The 15,117-nt window shown below is 38.2% G+C and overlaps 1 protein-coding gene across 3 annotated transcripts in view; it reads right to left on the bottom strand.

Moving 5' to 3' along the window:
• Positions 1–286: 286 nt before the first annotated feature.
• Positions 287–15,117, bottom strand: part of LOC117973476 (EGF-like repeat and discoidin I-like domain-containing protein 3) — a 172,113-nt gene continuing 157,282 nt past the window's right edge. For all 3 annotated transcript variants that reach the window (XM_059033745.1, XM_059033703.1, XM_059033796.1), the window contains one exon: positions 287–5,545. In XM_059033745.1, the coding sequence (XP_058889728.1) occupies positions 5,396–5,545 (150 nt within the window). In that variant the 3' untranslated portion in view covers positions 287–5,395. The remainder of the gene's footprint in view (positions 5,546–15,117) is intronic.

Below are 15,117 nucleotides of genomic sequence, written 5' to 3' on the forward strand. Positions count from 1 at the left end.
AACAGGAAATAATAACGACAATCAAAGAAGTGCTTTCATTGGCTCTGCTGTAGACACATACGGTTTTAATTAGTTGTAATTCTGTAAAACAATCCATTGTTGATATGGGTTCTTTTGTTACTGGTCATGTCAGATCATTGAAGGAGATTGGGATTTTTAATATTTACATGCGTTAAGAAGGTGTTTTTTGGGGGGTTGAAACCATATTGAAGGCACATCTGTCTGCTCTGAGGTGTAATTCATGACCCATGCTCAGAAATCAAAGCAAGACTCAACATATTCAGGATAATTTCCATTTTTGTTTTTATTTTAAGTTTGAAGACCAGACAAGCTCGTACTAATTTTTGCATTAACCTGCAGGGCTAGATTATATACAAAATAATAATAATAATAAAAAAAAATCACATAGTTGCAAAGGCTGCAGTGGTCACTCTGCCTTTAATAAATAATTATGCTTTTTAAAATGTACTTGTTAGTATTTTTTATATATTTTTTTGCAATCTCTTACAATTCATAAGCCAGTACCACATTATAGTAACAACAGTTCAATATTACAAGATTTAATCCACAATTTGTTCTACATTACAATGACAATTATGCAATGGTTCTCAAAGGAGAAAGTCAACCATATGTCCAGTTAATGTAATTTACATTGTAAGCCCTTTCAAGAAACATATATAACCTAGTAAGTATCCAAAATCTATCAAGGGGAACACTACAGAGAACTTAGTTGGTGTGCAACTGGACAACACTGTGACATGCTCTCTACATCTTAGAAACTTCAGGGTGGAAATAATGGCAAATATAGAAAACTGATGGAAATATAACTGCCTGATACCGCCCCCCCCCCCCCTCATTTTCACATACCCAAACTGGTTATCTGCTGCACTGCATGTATCACAGCATACAGTGCTCCCCTGCTATTTTATAGATCTATGTTCAGCAATTTGGTTACTTCGTGCTTAGATCATGTTGATGGTAAATGGTAAATAGTACATCTACTTTACTTTTCTATGGAAGGTCCCTTCACCAATTCTCCACCCCTGATGTGTAAATCAGATTACAAAATAACAGGGGCAATCTTTCAGCAAACAAGCTTGTGCCTTCTACTGTGGTTGCTCCATTTATTGACCTACTCACTGAATATGTTTTTTCATGCTATAATAAATTAATCAAAGTTAAAATCTAACCACATGCTGTCATTTCCAATTACAATACAATTTTCATCAGAAGAAGTTCCATCGAAAGCACTTGGTATTATTTCAATGCTAGCAGTGATCTGTTGGGAAATCATTAAAAGTGATCCCCCACCGTACCACTGTATCAAGAATTTTGTTGAACTGCTTAATGGAGAAGACAGAAAACAACATCCTAATGTGTATCAGAGTTTTTTCCAGGTTTCTTTTCTTCCTTTTGCACTGTACAAAAAGCTATTAATATCAGAACTCTAATTGTTTCTAAATGTATGTGTCAGTTTTAATGTATCCTTATTTTCAAGGGGAAATTAACAAACTCATTTTATGACTTTGTTTTATGTACTACCTTGCACTCAGATGCTGTATAATGTAGGTTATTACTATGCCATTATATTTTGTATGACTTTTTGATATTTGAGAGATTGCATTAGACATTAAACAAGGTTGACTACTCAGTTATCTGAATTCAGAAGGCCACTGTTATTCCACAATTAAAATAATTTTTAAAAAAACATTTCTATACAGATCTCACATTTTAGTTTTTAAAATCTGTTTCCTGTTGTAGACCATAATACCACAGAACATTTCTTTAGCTGAAATACATATTTATTTTTAATTTCAGTCAATATGAGTTCATTTGCTTACAATCTATTATACTGAAAAAAATCTTGAAAAATACATCCGTTACTGTTTAATTCAGGATAGTCAGTGTTACTGTTTAATTCAGGATAGTCAGTGTTACTGTTTAATTCAGGATAGTCAGTGTTACTGTTTAATTCAGGATAGTCAGTGTTACTGTTTAATTCAGGATAGTCAGTGTTACTGTTTAATTCAGGATAGTCAGCGTTACTGTTTAATTCAGGATAGTCAGCGTTACTGTTTAATTCAGGATAGTCAGCGTTACTGTTTAATTCAGGATAGTCAGCGTTACTGTTTAATTCAGGATAGTCAGCGTTACTGTTTAATTCAGGATAGTCAGCGTTACTGTTTAATTCAGGATAGTCAGCGTTACTGTTTAATTCAGGATAGTCAGCGTTACTGTTTAATTCAGGATAGTCAGCGTTACTGTTTAATTCAGGATAGTCAGCGTTACTGTTTAATTCAGGATAGTCAGCGTTACTGTTTAATTCAGGATAGTCAGCGTTACTGTTTAATTCAGGATAGTCAGCGCTACTGTTTAATTCAGGATAGTCAGCGCTACTGTTTAATTCAGGATAGTCAGCGTTACTGTTTAATTCAGGATAGTCAGCGTTACTGTTTAATTCAGGATAGTCAGCGTTACTGTTTAATTCAGGATAGTCAGCGTTACTGTTTAATTCAGGATAGTCAGCGTTACTGTTTAATTCAGGATAGTCAGTGTTACTGTTTAATTCAGGATAGTCAGTGTTACTGTTTAATTCAGGATAGTCAGTGTTACTGTTTAATTCAGGATAGTCAGTGTTACTGTTTAATTCAGGATAAAGCTGGCGGGTGAACATCCACATACATTTCACAGCTCCAGTTTTGGGCTGATGGTTGTCAAAACTCCATCTACTTTATTCTGACTGCCTTCCCATTTCCTGCCTTCTCTGTTGGCGACTTAACCAGTAATGCCTGGTGGGCACAGAGGTGTTTATAACTCTGCTATGTTTGCATGCATATTACACCTTATAACATACATTGTGAGGAAAGTCATAACTGATGACTTTGTCCTTCTGTCCCAGAACCATATTATATTCTAATCCACTTTAAACAATCAGATATTGGTTACACAGTATACATTAATAATCAGTGGCCTCTTTGCATTTTGTCTTATGGTTGGTTCCAATCCACTCCTGTGTACAATTTACAGTATTACAAACTGTGCCAATAATGATGCTCTTGATGACTTATGGATTAGAACATCACTCTTGTCTACTAGATGATTGTACTATAGTAGTATTATAAAGTAGAATAAGATGTACTACGAGTAGTATTTCAGTATTATATTGTCACATCTTTCTGGATGTGGTGCATGTTTTAAACAAAATCCCATTTACCACTAATTGTGTTTCCTTATTTTGTTCACGATTCTTGTTATGAGACTGCTTTGCATTGTTCCAGTTCTAGTAGGAATGACAGGTACTTGGATAATTCTGTATGGAGCCCTGCCCATATATAAACACTGCCAAAAACATTCAGATTCCACTGACCACAGAAAGTGGGAAAACATCCATTTGAAAAGAACCAAATAATGATAAAAACAGACTTTGGGGGAAGAAAAAGCAGGCTGTTATAATATGTCCACTCCAGCATATTGATAAACCTGCACAGCATGAACCCTTGAGTAGATACCTGGAGGTCAAATCATTTACTACATTAGTGATCAGGACTGTCATAGAGTGCTTCTTTCCTGTATTTTGAACATGTCAATTTAATTACAGATCGTATTTACCATTTACTCCAGTGACCCTCAACCTCCCTAATCATGCTATATATATATATATATATATATATATATATATATATATATATATATATATATATATATATATATATATATATGCTTTGCCATCATTTCCACCCCTGCAAGCCATACCTCTGAGATATGACAAATAAAATTAAGGTTGACCATTCCTTTCAGAACAGAAATCTTATAATGCATTTCACATCTAAATGAATCTGTTTTGTTAGTATGGTTACAGACACAGTAACAGTCTAGTGGCTTTTTATTATGCATCAAAACAATAGCAGATAATATGATGTGTGCACTGTATTGTGGAACCTTTGTAAACCTATACTCAAGTTTATATACACTCTCGCCTGCCCTCAATTACTTCCATGAAGTTGCCCTACGGTTGTCATGGCTTTTTGTTTGTTTAAAATTCCTTCTTGTTTAGTAGATTTTAAGGTGGCTTCAGAATTTATAGTGGCTTTAAGATTACAATCACAGAAGAACATTCCTTGGAGAAACTATTTTTAAAAAAAGTGACATTATTTCTAATACTGTTATATCTCATGTGATTAACATTTTAGGATTAGTTGAAAAAATGTTGCCAATCAATATTAACGTGTTAATACAAACCCCCCCTCAACTCAGTTTAAAATGGAGTGATGTTCCTGTACATTTCCATTTCCACCTCACACTGTTGTCAGCAGACATAAAATGTATCATTTTAAATATATTTAACAAGTATTGTACTCTTAAGCATATCTTCAGAACTGTGGGTACAAAATAAAACCATACAAAATAAGTGACGTCTATCCTGAGCTGTTTAAAACCAATTTATAGAGAGATTTCTAAAAGCTGGACTTGCATCGTAGCTCAAAATGAGATTTTTAAAAATGTTTTAAGAGAACATGAAGCCAACCACAAACTCAATCGAAGTGCTTGAATAAATAAAATGCAGCATACAATGACACGTTTGACAGGACTCCTTAAATCTAGTCATCCCAGACTCAAAGTAGTGATAAAGCTGCAGTGTCTTATATTAACCTTTTCTACAACTGGGAATGTATTCTATTAAATACAAAATGGGAAACAGTAGCAAAATAATAAACACCAACTTGTTTCCCAGTAATAGGCTTCAGGCAAGTTTGCTGCTCCAATGTTCATTATATATGTTTGTTTTTTAATCCACAGTGGACAATATGGTTTAGCCTAACCTAGGTTCTAAGTTGGAAATCAATATTTTTTTCTACTCTTTAATTAAATAATTAAACTTTCATAAACTAGGTTTTTAAAGGCTAAGGTCAGAAGGATATTAAAAACACTGTGTTTCAGGGAAATATTAGCAAATATGTTTTGTGTATTTTTGATGCAATTGCAGTGCTCATAAACACATCTTCAAGAATGTGATTGAATTTATACAAACAATCTACTGGTAGGGATCACTTTACCATTTTCTTCATAAAAAATAAATACAATTAAAATAAAAACCTGCAGCTTTCCTGGATCTTTTAACCACAGTGTGAACTCTCTGCCCCCACCTCCTACCAAACAAATACATGCTGTATAGAAAACTGACAACCCAGCCATTCTGAGTAAATAAAAAAGACAAGCATCTGACAAGGGCAGGCTTAGGCCATTGTACAAATCAGAGATTCCTGCCTATCACAACCGAACACTTGTTCATGAGAACCCGATTTGAAATTTGTACAGGTTTCGCACAGTTCATAAGGAGATATTTGAGGGCTATTCTGGGGAGCTGAGTTTTTTTTCCCCAGCAGTCGAGGGCTGTTCACTCCTCTTCTGTGCAGCCGAGCAGCTCAGCCCGTAAAGTGATGCGTCCGTACCATGACCAAGGCAGGATCCGGATGAACCGAGCATAGATGGGGGGATCTATCCCGTTCTTTCTGTGCGTGTCGTTGTCAAAGTTTCCTTGGAAAACCTGCGGAACGTACACAGAATGAACAAATTAGTGACAGGCAGAAAAAAACGCTAACATTCACATCTGTATTTTCTTACGGTGTTGATGCAAACATCACCCTGTCTTAATCGTTTACTTAACATATTACAGGTCATTTCACAGACCCTATTCTTGGACTACTTTACCTGAGGTAACATTAGGTAGTCCAAGATAGGTGTTAATCAGTATTTGTGGAACCTTAGAGAAGTAGAGAAAGCTACATTCATTTTCATTAAGTTTAATGGACAGTAAAAGTATACTGCAGTATATCTTAGGAAGTAATGTACTTCATAGAGGATGAACACCTTGACAAACTGCTATCTATCAAACTGCAAATTATATTTGGGTAATTCGGCACATCTCTACCAAATACCCAGGAATATCATTTTAAATGCAAGTTGGAAACCCTCAATAAGCGTATGCGTATCACCAGAACAACAGTCTGCAGAATGAGATATCTACATTAGTAACCTGGTTGTTAAAAGGCAGTGCACACCCCAGAAAGGGAATGACTCTTTGTTGCCAGAGCATTACTTCCAAATGAAGAAATCAGCCAGTGTACCAGGTCTGGACTGATTTAACCCTACAGAATCTCATTTCATGTAGCACTGGGAAGGCTATTGCTTGTTGTTTGAAGTGTCTAATCCATCAACTGTATGTAACATCACAGATAATAGAAATACATTTACAGAACACCTTTCATCACTAGTGCTGTATGTTGGTTTGGCCACCAGAAAACAAATTCTTCATACAGAGATCCCGCCAAAATCAAAAATATGAGCTCTGATATTTAAAAATAACATACTAATGTCTTCCCTTTGTATTTTTCCTATGGAACTTAACCAAACACTGTTTTTCCGCTTATGAAAGAAATTGTGGGTTTGGAAAAACAAACAAACAAAAAAAAAAACTTTGCCTATGAGGCCTACGTTGTAATAGGATAAGCTGTAAACAGTACATCATCTTATAGACTTCTGCTTTGTAAGTATCAAAGTAAAACAGAACCAATCTATATAGAACAAGAACATTGTCCCCTCTTGTCTGCCCACACATCTTCCAATAACTCTGCTTTAATCAACCAAGAGTACAGGGAGTCTTTATAAATAATCATGCAAGTTCAATGGTCAGGGCAAAAGGCTAAGCCCCAGACTGACGGTGTGCCCTTGTTAAATGCGTTTGGCCTCATTTTGCCTCAACCCAGTTGTTGCATCCTATTAAAACTATCTGGTTAAATAATTCCCAAGATAAAAAATGAAAAGACCATATGTTAAATTATTTGGAAGATATAAAGAAGATATACATTATTATTATTATTATTATTATTATTATTATTATTCATGGGACAGGAGCAAGGGCTGCGGGGAGTAAGCCCTGGGACTTGAAACAGGAATTATTGTAACTTTACCAGCCTCCAAGGCTGGGAAGTAAGAGTTACTTCCCCAAGAGGAAAATGAAGAGAAGGGTAGCAGATACATTTAAGAAGACTAGAAGTCGCCCCGGCTTACAAGGAATGCCTATGCTTAGGGAGGTCGGCGTGGCCAGACCTTCTAGAGAGCCACGCAAGCAGACAGGTATTTTGAAAGAGAGAAGGAAATGAACATGCAAAGCAGGAGCCAGAGAGGCGCGCATGAACCCCCGCACCACACATAAAGGTCACAATTATTATTATTATAAACATTTTCAGTTTATGCAACATCGACAGGCAGACAGATATATAGATGTATACTTTTACTTTTTTTAAAAAAAACTTTATTTTCTACTTTAAAGAAACACATCTTTGACATTACAAGACAATAAAACACAAATGACAGTATTACATAATCAAGTATTTAATAGGATAGGAAAAACAGAAAATTTTGGCAGATGTGGAAAATTTTGGCAGAAAAATGGGCAGATGGGGAAATCAATAAAGACAGGAAAGAGGTCTCAAGTAAGGCCTGGGTCTTTTCTGAGAAATCTTTTTTCAGAATTTCCTGCTGCTCTCTGGACAGGGCTGTTTGAAACTGATAAAGTAGCCGCTCAGCTTTCTCTCGGAGTGTAATCCCAGGGTTGATGACAACTGTTGTGGACTTTTCCATTTTGAGTTTTCCACATCCACAATATGTCATAGCTTTGTCACCCTAGCTTTGTGAAAGTCTGAGATACTGTTAATTCTATTTTAAAAACAGGATTAAAAATGACAGGTTCCTCTAGCAGCCAATAAAAATCAACAGGTCCCTCACCTCTTTGAACCCTCAGACTCTGCCACGCCCAGAGCAGACTCTGGTAAAACGGTGGCAGATTGGGAGAGTTGACCTGGGCACGATCTAGGAGGAAAAGCTGTTTATCCAATTCCAGTCCTCCGACCTGACGTAGTTAAAGCAGAGCCACATCTGTCCAGGGAAGTTTCTCACTGCTATACAGCAGTTTCTTCACTGTTTGCAGCCTGAATGCTCTATGTCTATTGGACAGGTCCATCAAACCATGTCCCCATTCTTCCAGTGGCAAGAACAACATGCCAATGTAACCCGTCCAAGAAAAAACTCAAAAACTCTCTCTGATTTTCTTTTAAAAGGTCTTTCTCCATATATATATGTATATGCCAAAGCATAGAGGCTGCCAGATTATTTATAATTAAATCCCTTCCCCGGTAAGAGATCTTTGGTAAAATCTAACGCCATTTCTGCAGGCACTCTTACTTTCTCCAACAAGCCGTCCCAGTTTTTCTTAACTGCCCTCTCATTACCCAAGTACACTCCCAGATACTTTATCTCCTTCTGGCTCCACTGCAAGCCACCTGGCAGAACCAGGGGTTCCATATCCCTTCCAATCCCCTTTTAAAAAACCTTCACTTTTTTGCCAGTTTATTTTGACTGATGAAATTGTTTCAAAATATTTCTGGCTTTCATATAAATTGTCAACATCTGCTTGGCTTTGAATAAAAACAGCAATATCATTTGCATAAGCGGAAACCTTGACTGGTTGAGCTAAGCTGCCTGGGATAGAAAGTCCTGTTAAAACTTGTCTGAGTCTATTGATAAGAGGCTCAATAGAAAGGGAGTAAAGCACTCCTGAGAGAGGACAGCCTTATCTTATAGCCCGGCGGACTGGGAAAGGTGCACTCAGCCCCCCATTGATCTTCAGGATGCTAAAAATATCACAGTACAGGGACTGTATTTGAGATATAAATCTTTGGCCGAAACCGAAGGCTTCAAATACCTTTCATAAATAATTGTGTCAAAGACTCTCTTAGTAGAGAAAGATAAGCCTAGCAGGGAAACCAAAGAGCTTGGAAGCAGCCAATGTGTTTCAAATTTAAAAATAGTGTAAAAAATGCATCTATTGGGCACACAGTAGGCTTGGTTAGGGTGTAGAATTGGACCCAAAACAGAGCTTTAGAGATGATTTTATAATCCGTACACAACAGAGATACAGTTCTTTATATTACACAGATCCCCTTCTTTTTGGGCAATAGTGTTATTATTGCCCTTCTGCAGCTCAGAGGCAGCTCTCCTTTCTCCACGTTTTCATTGTGGACTGCGTTCAGGTCATCCTTTAATAGTATCCAAAATTCCACAGGCAGCCCATCCATTCCAGGAGCTTTTCCTCCTTTTAGCCCTTGGAGGGGCATCAGAGAGCTCATGTCGCAATAAAGGACCATCGAATGCTTTCTTTTCCTCTTACGTGATCCTTGGCAGAACCTCCAGTAACTGCTGTGTCTCCTCAGCCTGCTCTCCAGCCTCTGTTGTGAAAAGTTCTGAGTTGAACCTGACAGTGTATTGCCGGATCTCCACAGGCTGCCTCAACTCTTCTCCTGATGGTATTTTAAGACAATGGATGACTTTCCGCTCTGCTCTCTTTTTTCCAAGCCAAAGAAAAACTGTGTGGGTGCATCAATCTCTGTTATGTACTGCACTCTGGACCGCACCAACGCCCCCTTCACTTTGACATTCAGCAGCTCAGCCAGCTGCTGTTTTTTGTTCTTGAGGTCTTGCATTGACCTGCTATTGTGGCTGGACTGCAGAGCTCCCTGAAGCTCTAACATGTCCCTCTCCAGCTCTTCCAGAGTTTCAGTCATCCTCTTTGTGAGATTAGTAGTGTACTTCTGAGACAACAATCTGATTTGCACCTTCCTCACATCCCACCACTGAGTCAGGGAAGTAAAAGCAGTCTTCTGCTCTCTCCACCTTTCCCAGAAAAAAGACTCTGGGAAAGGTGGAGAGAGCATTTTTTAAAGTGGGTATCTTTGAAAAGCTGAAAATTAAAATGCCAGTAGGATTTTCCTGGTTAAGGAGGGTACCATTACACTTAGGGTTAAAAGAGAATGATCAGATAACACAGTTGGAGAAATAAAACACATGGTGACCAAATTAAAATGCTGTTTAAAAATATAAAAGTGATCTAACCTGGTCAAGGACACATTATTATTGCAGTATTAGACCCATGTATACTGTCTACTTGAAATGTTAATTTTTCAATACAATCAGTCAAGTTGTAATTATTTACAATTAAAGAAAGTACTGTGACAGACTGATGATTACGGTCCTCCAAATGATTAACTGTGCAGTTAAAATCACCAGCTCAAAACACCCAGTCCTCACCATTGCTGCCATCTAAAACTTGATCTAAAATCCTAAACAAAGGCCCCGTCATTCGGGGCGTATATGTTTATAAAAACAAGCATGTTTTCTCCAATCTTTACTTTCACTATTAACAGCCGCCCTTTCACCACTTCAGTAACATCAGGTGGATCCTGAATAAACCCTTTTGAGAGCAGCACCGCCACCCCAGCACTTATACTGGAGCCGTGACTAAAAACAGCACCCCCCCCTTCCAGTCTCCAGCCCAATCGACTTGGTTTTTAAAATCAGTGTGTGTTTCTTGTAAAAAAAATAACTTCTATTTTTTTCTGATCAAGGTACTCAAATAAAGCAGCTCTCTTCAGCTCATCTGCACCCATTCATATTTAAGGACCCAGTTGTGACCGAGTTCATCTTAGGAAGAGAAGGAAGTAAACAAAATGTAAAAACAAAAAAACAAACACAATGACATAAATAAGAAAAATAACATTTTCCAATCCATTTGAAATCATTAATTTTTTTTTAACCTGTTTACTGACTTTACTGATCACTCTTGCTCAGTGAGGTTGGAGCCAGACGGTTTCTGTGACATGAATCGTGACGCTAATAAAAACAAAGCAATGTTTGGAATGTGATCCTCCACACTGACCCCTCGTCTATCTTTCATGAGTTCTAAAAAATCCTTTATGTTTCTGACCCTGTAGCCGGTTCCAGAGAGAGCCTCTTCTTCGCTGTGTATCTCTGTGCTCTCTTCAGGAGCTTTGCTGGTGACCCTAACGCTCCACGGCACTGGTACCTCACTCTGCTCAGGCTCCGCTACACTTTTCTCGGTAACATTGGCTTTTTTTCTTTGCAGTACCATAGTATGCCCTTTTCCTCTGCCTTTTCTTTTTCTGGGTTTTAAACTCTAACTCCTCCCCTGCTGTCTCCTCTTCTATTTTCTCCATTGATGGATTTACTTTACTTTCTGTTCTGTTTGATTGAGCCCTACAGACCCAACCACACTCTCTTCTTGTTTGCTGCAACTCGGTTTCACACCGTCAGTCCACAGTGCTGCCTACAGCAAGAGCTGACAGTTCACCTCACTACCCCGTTTTTCAGTCACTGTCAGCCTCAGTACTGGTCTCCTGATCCAGTCTCTCAGCCCGAGTCTCTATCTGTCGGCTATTGCTATTATCTGCACTTGCAGGGTCATTGAAGCCGGTCCTCTTTTTCCCCCTTCTCCTGTTTTCCCTCACTAACCTCTTTTTCAGGACAGTTTTTAATGACACACCCCTCTTTCCCACAACCAAAACATGTCATGACATCCATAGTTGCAAAAATAATATAATTATTTTCCTCTACTTTAAATTTGAGGACTACATTTAACTCTTGATTCATGTTATTTAAAATCATATTTACTTGCCTACGGAGAGAAACGATATGATTCAGATTTGGGGATTTACATCCCAGCGGGATTTTCGTCGGGCTCGAAACAATTAGTCCATACCAGGAAAGTGCATTCTCTATCACGTCATTCTTTAAAAACGGAGGAACATTTGAGAGGATTACCTTTCTGCATGGTAAAGACAGAGGTAAAACAGTAATACATGTCTCATTTACCACAATTCACAAAACAGCCTTAGCAACAAGATTCATTTTGCTTAGAAACACAACAATTGACCTACTCATTTGAGATGCAGATTTAATATTTTCGCACCCCACAACTTCACCTAACGCCAAAACACATTGTTCCAAAGAAAGAAAACCCTCTGTCAAGATTTTCACCCCATGACGATGGCTTAACTTTTCAAAAGAAAAGTTTGAGGGAGCTCCCCTCCCCACAGAACTGGCCATACTGGCCTATTCAAGCTGACAAAGTCAGCTAACATTTATAAAAACACCCAAATAAAACAAACACTAAATAACACTTATATCCCAAATAAAAATAAAGAAATAAAAAAGAAAACCACATAGAACACAAAAAAACCCACTCACCTACTCTCTCCACACACCCTCCTGCAGCAGCACACACGCCTCACACTCCCAGCATGCACTAACAGACAGAAAGAGTAGATAGATAGATAGATAGATAGATAGATAGATAGATAGATAGATAGATAGATAGATCCAAACTGGCATTAATTAATCCCTTAGCACTATTAAGGACTGTGACAGGGTCTCATGTCATGTGCGTGGGTCACCGCTGTTTAAGCAATACAGAGAGACATTGGGGGGTGGAGCTGAAACGCCGGCACAGGCGCGCAGGATTTATTAACACAAACAGAAGTGAAAGTAAAGATGGTCATGTGACGTTACCAGCCATGGTAACGCACAGAGGACACATACAGCAACCTGTACAAAAGGCAAAATAAAACACAGTACAAAAACTACAAAAGGTGCCCCAGAGGGCGAGCGCAAGCTTTATAAACGAGGCGTCCCGCTCCAGGAACCGGCTACACTACGTAACCCTCGCTATACATCACATGGGATCACTATCCCCTAACTAACCTACTGATGAGCCAGTATTCATACAACGACTCCTGCTGCTTCATACGGCCTTGGCTGGGCATTGCCTTCACAAGAATGGCCTGCAGTCCCAGGGTTGCACAGCGGTTGGACCCTCTCCTCCCGAGTATACACTGCTCCCCTCTGGCATGGCGTTGCAGTCGCCCCAAGCCATCTCCCGCGGATGTTTTTAAACTGACGGACACTCGGTCAAGACCCGCCCACCTGCTGATTGAGGTTCAGCACAGCCAATCACTTGCTGCCCTTCCCCTCAACCGAGCCTAACAGGCAGCAAGTCTCAATCGAGCGCCCGTCTGTAAAACAATAATTCAATCAAACAAATCAACTTCAAAATGATACACAATAAAACCATTTCCCCATATAAATTGTACCAACACTAATTTACAAACATGCAGGGCAATCGCCCTGCTACAAGGACCAAGATGGATTACAAAATACTTGCTGGCAGTGAGGGCTTTGATAAATGTATTCTTAAGTACAGTTTGCACTCCACATGACAATTCAGCAAATATAGAAAGAACCCACATGACCACCCAGGTGACCAGACTAGGTCACATTTGAGTTAGAATATCCTAGGTTCAAAACCACCCATAATGAAGTGGGTATGAATCTCTCCAATCAAAAGTGTGCAACCTTGGAACTGTCAGGCTGCATGGGAATTATGTTCTAAGACCCAAAGGTCACAAAGAAAATAAATGTGATCAAGAAATCCCAGCTGGTTAAGGGAATTTAAACAAGAAGAGGATCAATAGTGTATCCTGATAATAAGTATGGAATGGCAAGTATGGGATATATTAAGCGTGCATGGTTTAAACTACTAAAGCACGACAATAATAGTCCTTTAATCCCTTACGAAGCACTTAGTGTGTGTTCTTCTAAATAATGAATTATGCAGGACGTGTCAAAAGCATTTTAATTAAAGACTTTTAAGATGTTTTCATCCCAGTTTCATCCCAGCTCTGCACTGTTCCTCTTGGATTGTGTTGCTATCCTTATAGCAGCTTTTAAGAAAGAGCCACATACCAGAAAACTACGATAACTATATGCAATTCTGTCATGGAAGCAATACATGCTCACAATTAGTAAGAATTGTAAAACCTTGTTTAACGCTCCTTTACAGCTCCCATGTTTTTCTCATTTCTGACACCAACATGACATCTGGTGAAACTTAATGGGGATTTGGAGAACAAATCCAGCAATGACTAAAAATGTACAGACTAATTAAATACCTTAAGAATTTGTTAAGAAACACAGTTTGAGCTCTCACAGCCAAATATAATACACAGCTAAAAGATATGGCACTCAGTTTTAGGAATTGTTAGAGAAGAGTTAAAATACAACATTTTACTCAAGTGATGGTACTTTTACTAAGTGAGCCACTGGGGACCCTTATACCTAAACATTTATCTGGATTCAGTGGGTGGTTATTGTGTCAGAAATGTGTCACAAGTCTGTGTACAGAAACTGGAAGCAGAGGTTTCATTTTTTTCTAGCTTTGCCTGTCGTTGGAAATAGACATATTGATTTATTTTTTTCTTTCAAAGCATCAATCAGTTGGCTAAGGCACACAGAATAGCTGGGGTGATTGATGTACATTCTGGAATTTATTTTACTGATTTAAAATGTGGTGCATGCATGATCTTAATCTTACATTGTACAGCACACTAGCTTTCAGTAATAGAATGGATCTGCAGGTTTACATGAAGCTCACATGACAGTAATCCTGCAGTTTATTACAGTCAGCACTCGGATATACGACACTCAGATACACGTCAGTCGTATGTAACAAATGAATGCACTAACCCGTAACACACGATTTCTGACTCTGTCACCACTTTTCTGATACAAAGCCCATCTCTTCAGTGTTACAAAATTTATTTGAATATCCGTCACAGCCCGCGACTGTTTTTTTTTTTTTTTTATTGTGCAGTAACACAGCGCTTCCTCCAGTTTCACCTGATGAAAACAGGGAAACAGTGCAGAGCTTTTCTCTCATTCCTATGTGAATCCAAACTACCTGATTTAGTTTGTAGGTAAGATATAATGGAATATATTAGTTAGGAAGTTATACTTTAAGCAACTTCCAAATAGCCCTGTGTTGGTACGTACCAGAAATATGTACTTTCAATGTAAAACATACTTTGTGCTATGGGCATGCCGTAGCCTTTCAGTTACTATGTTAACTAGAAACTGAATAGCTGACCTACTGGTGGCTCCCTGTATCCTATGGCATGTGGAAGAACCAAATAGAGAAAGCAAGTCTGAAATTCAGGTCAATACTTTTTTTTTGTATTTTATGATCTTGTCACAATTTATAAGGTAACTAACTATAAAAAAGGAGAGGCAAACATGTCTAGTTAATGTATGCTTCATAAATTATGAGGACGTTCCTTGCTAGTGTCAGGAAAACAGCACTATAAAACATGTTTTTATTTAAAAAAAAAAAAAGAAAATACTGCAAACTGCATGTCAACTGTGCAGTCAAGG

This window comes from Acipenser ruthenus, chromosome 1 (genome assembly GCF_902713425.1).
Source record: "Acipenser ruthenus chromosome 1, fAciRut3.2 maternal haplotype, whole genome shotgun sequence".
Taxonomy (NCBI): Eukaryota; Metazoa; Chordata; class Actinopteri; order Acipenseriformes; family Acipenseridae; genus Acipenser; species Acipenser ruthenus.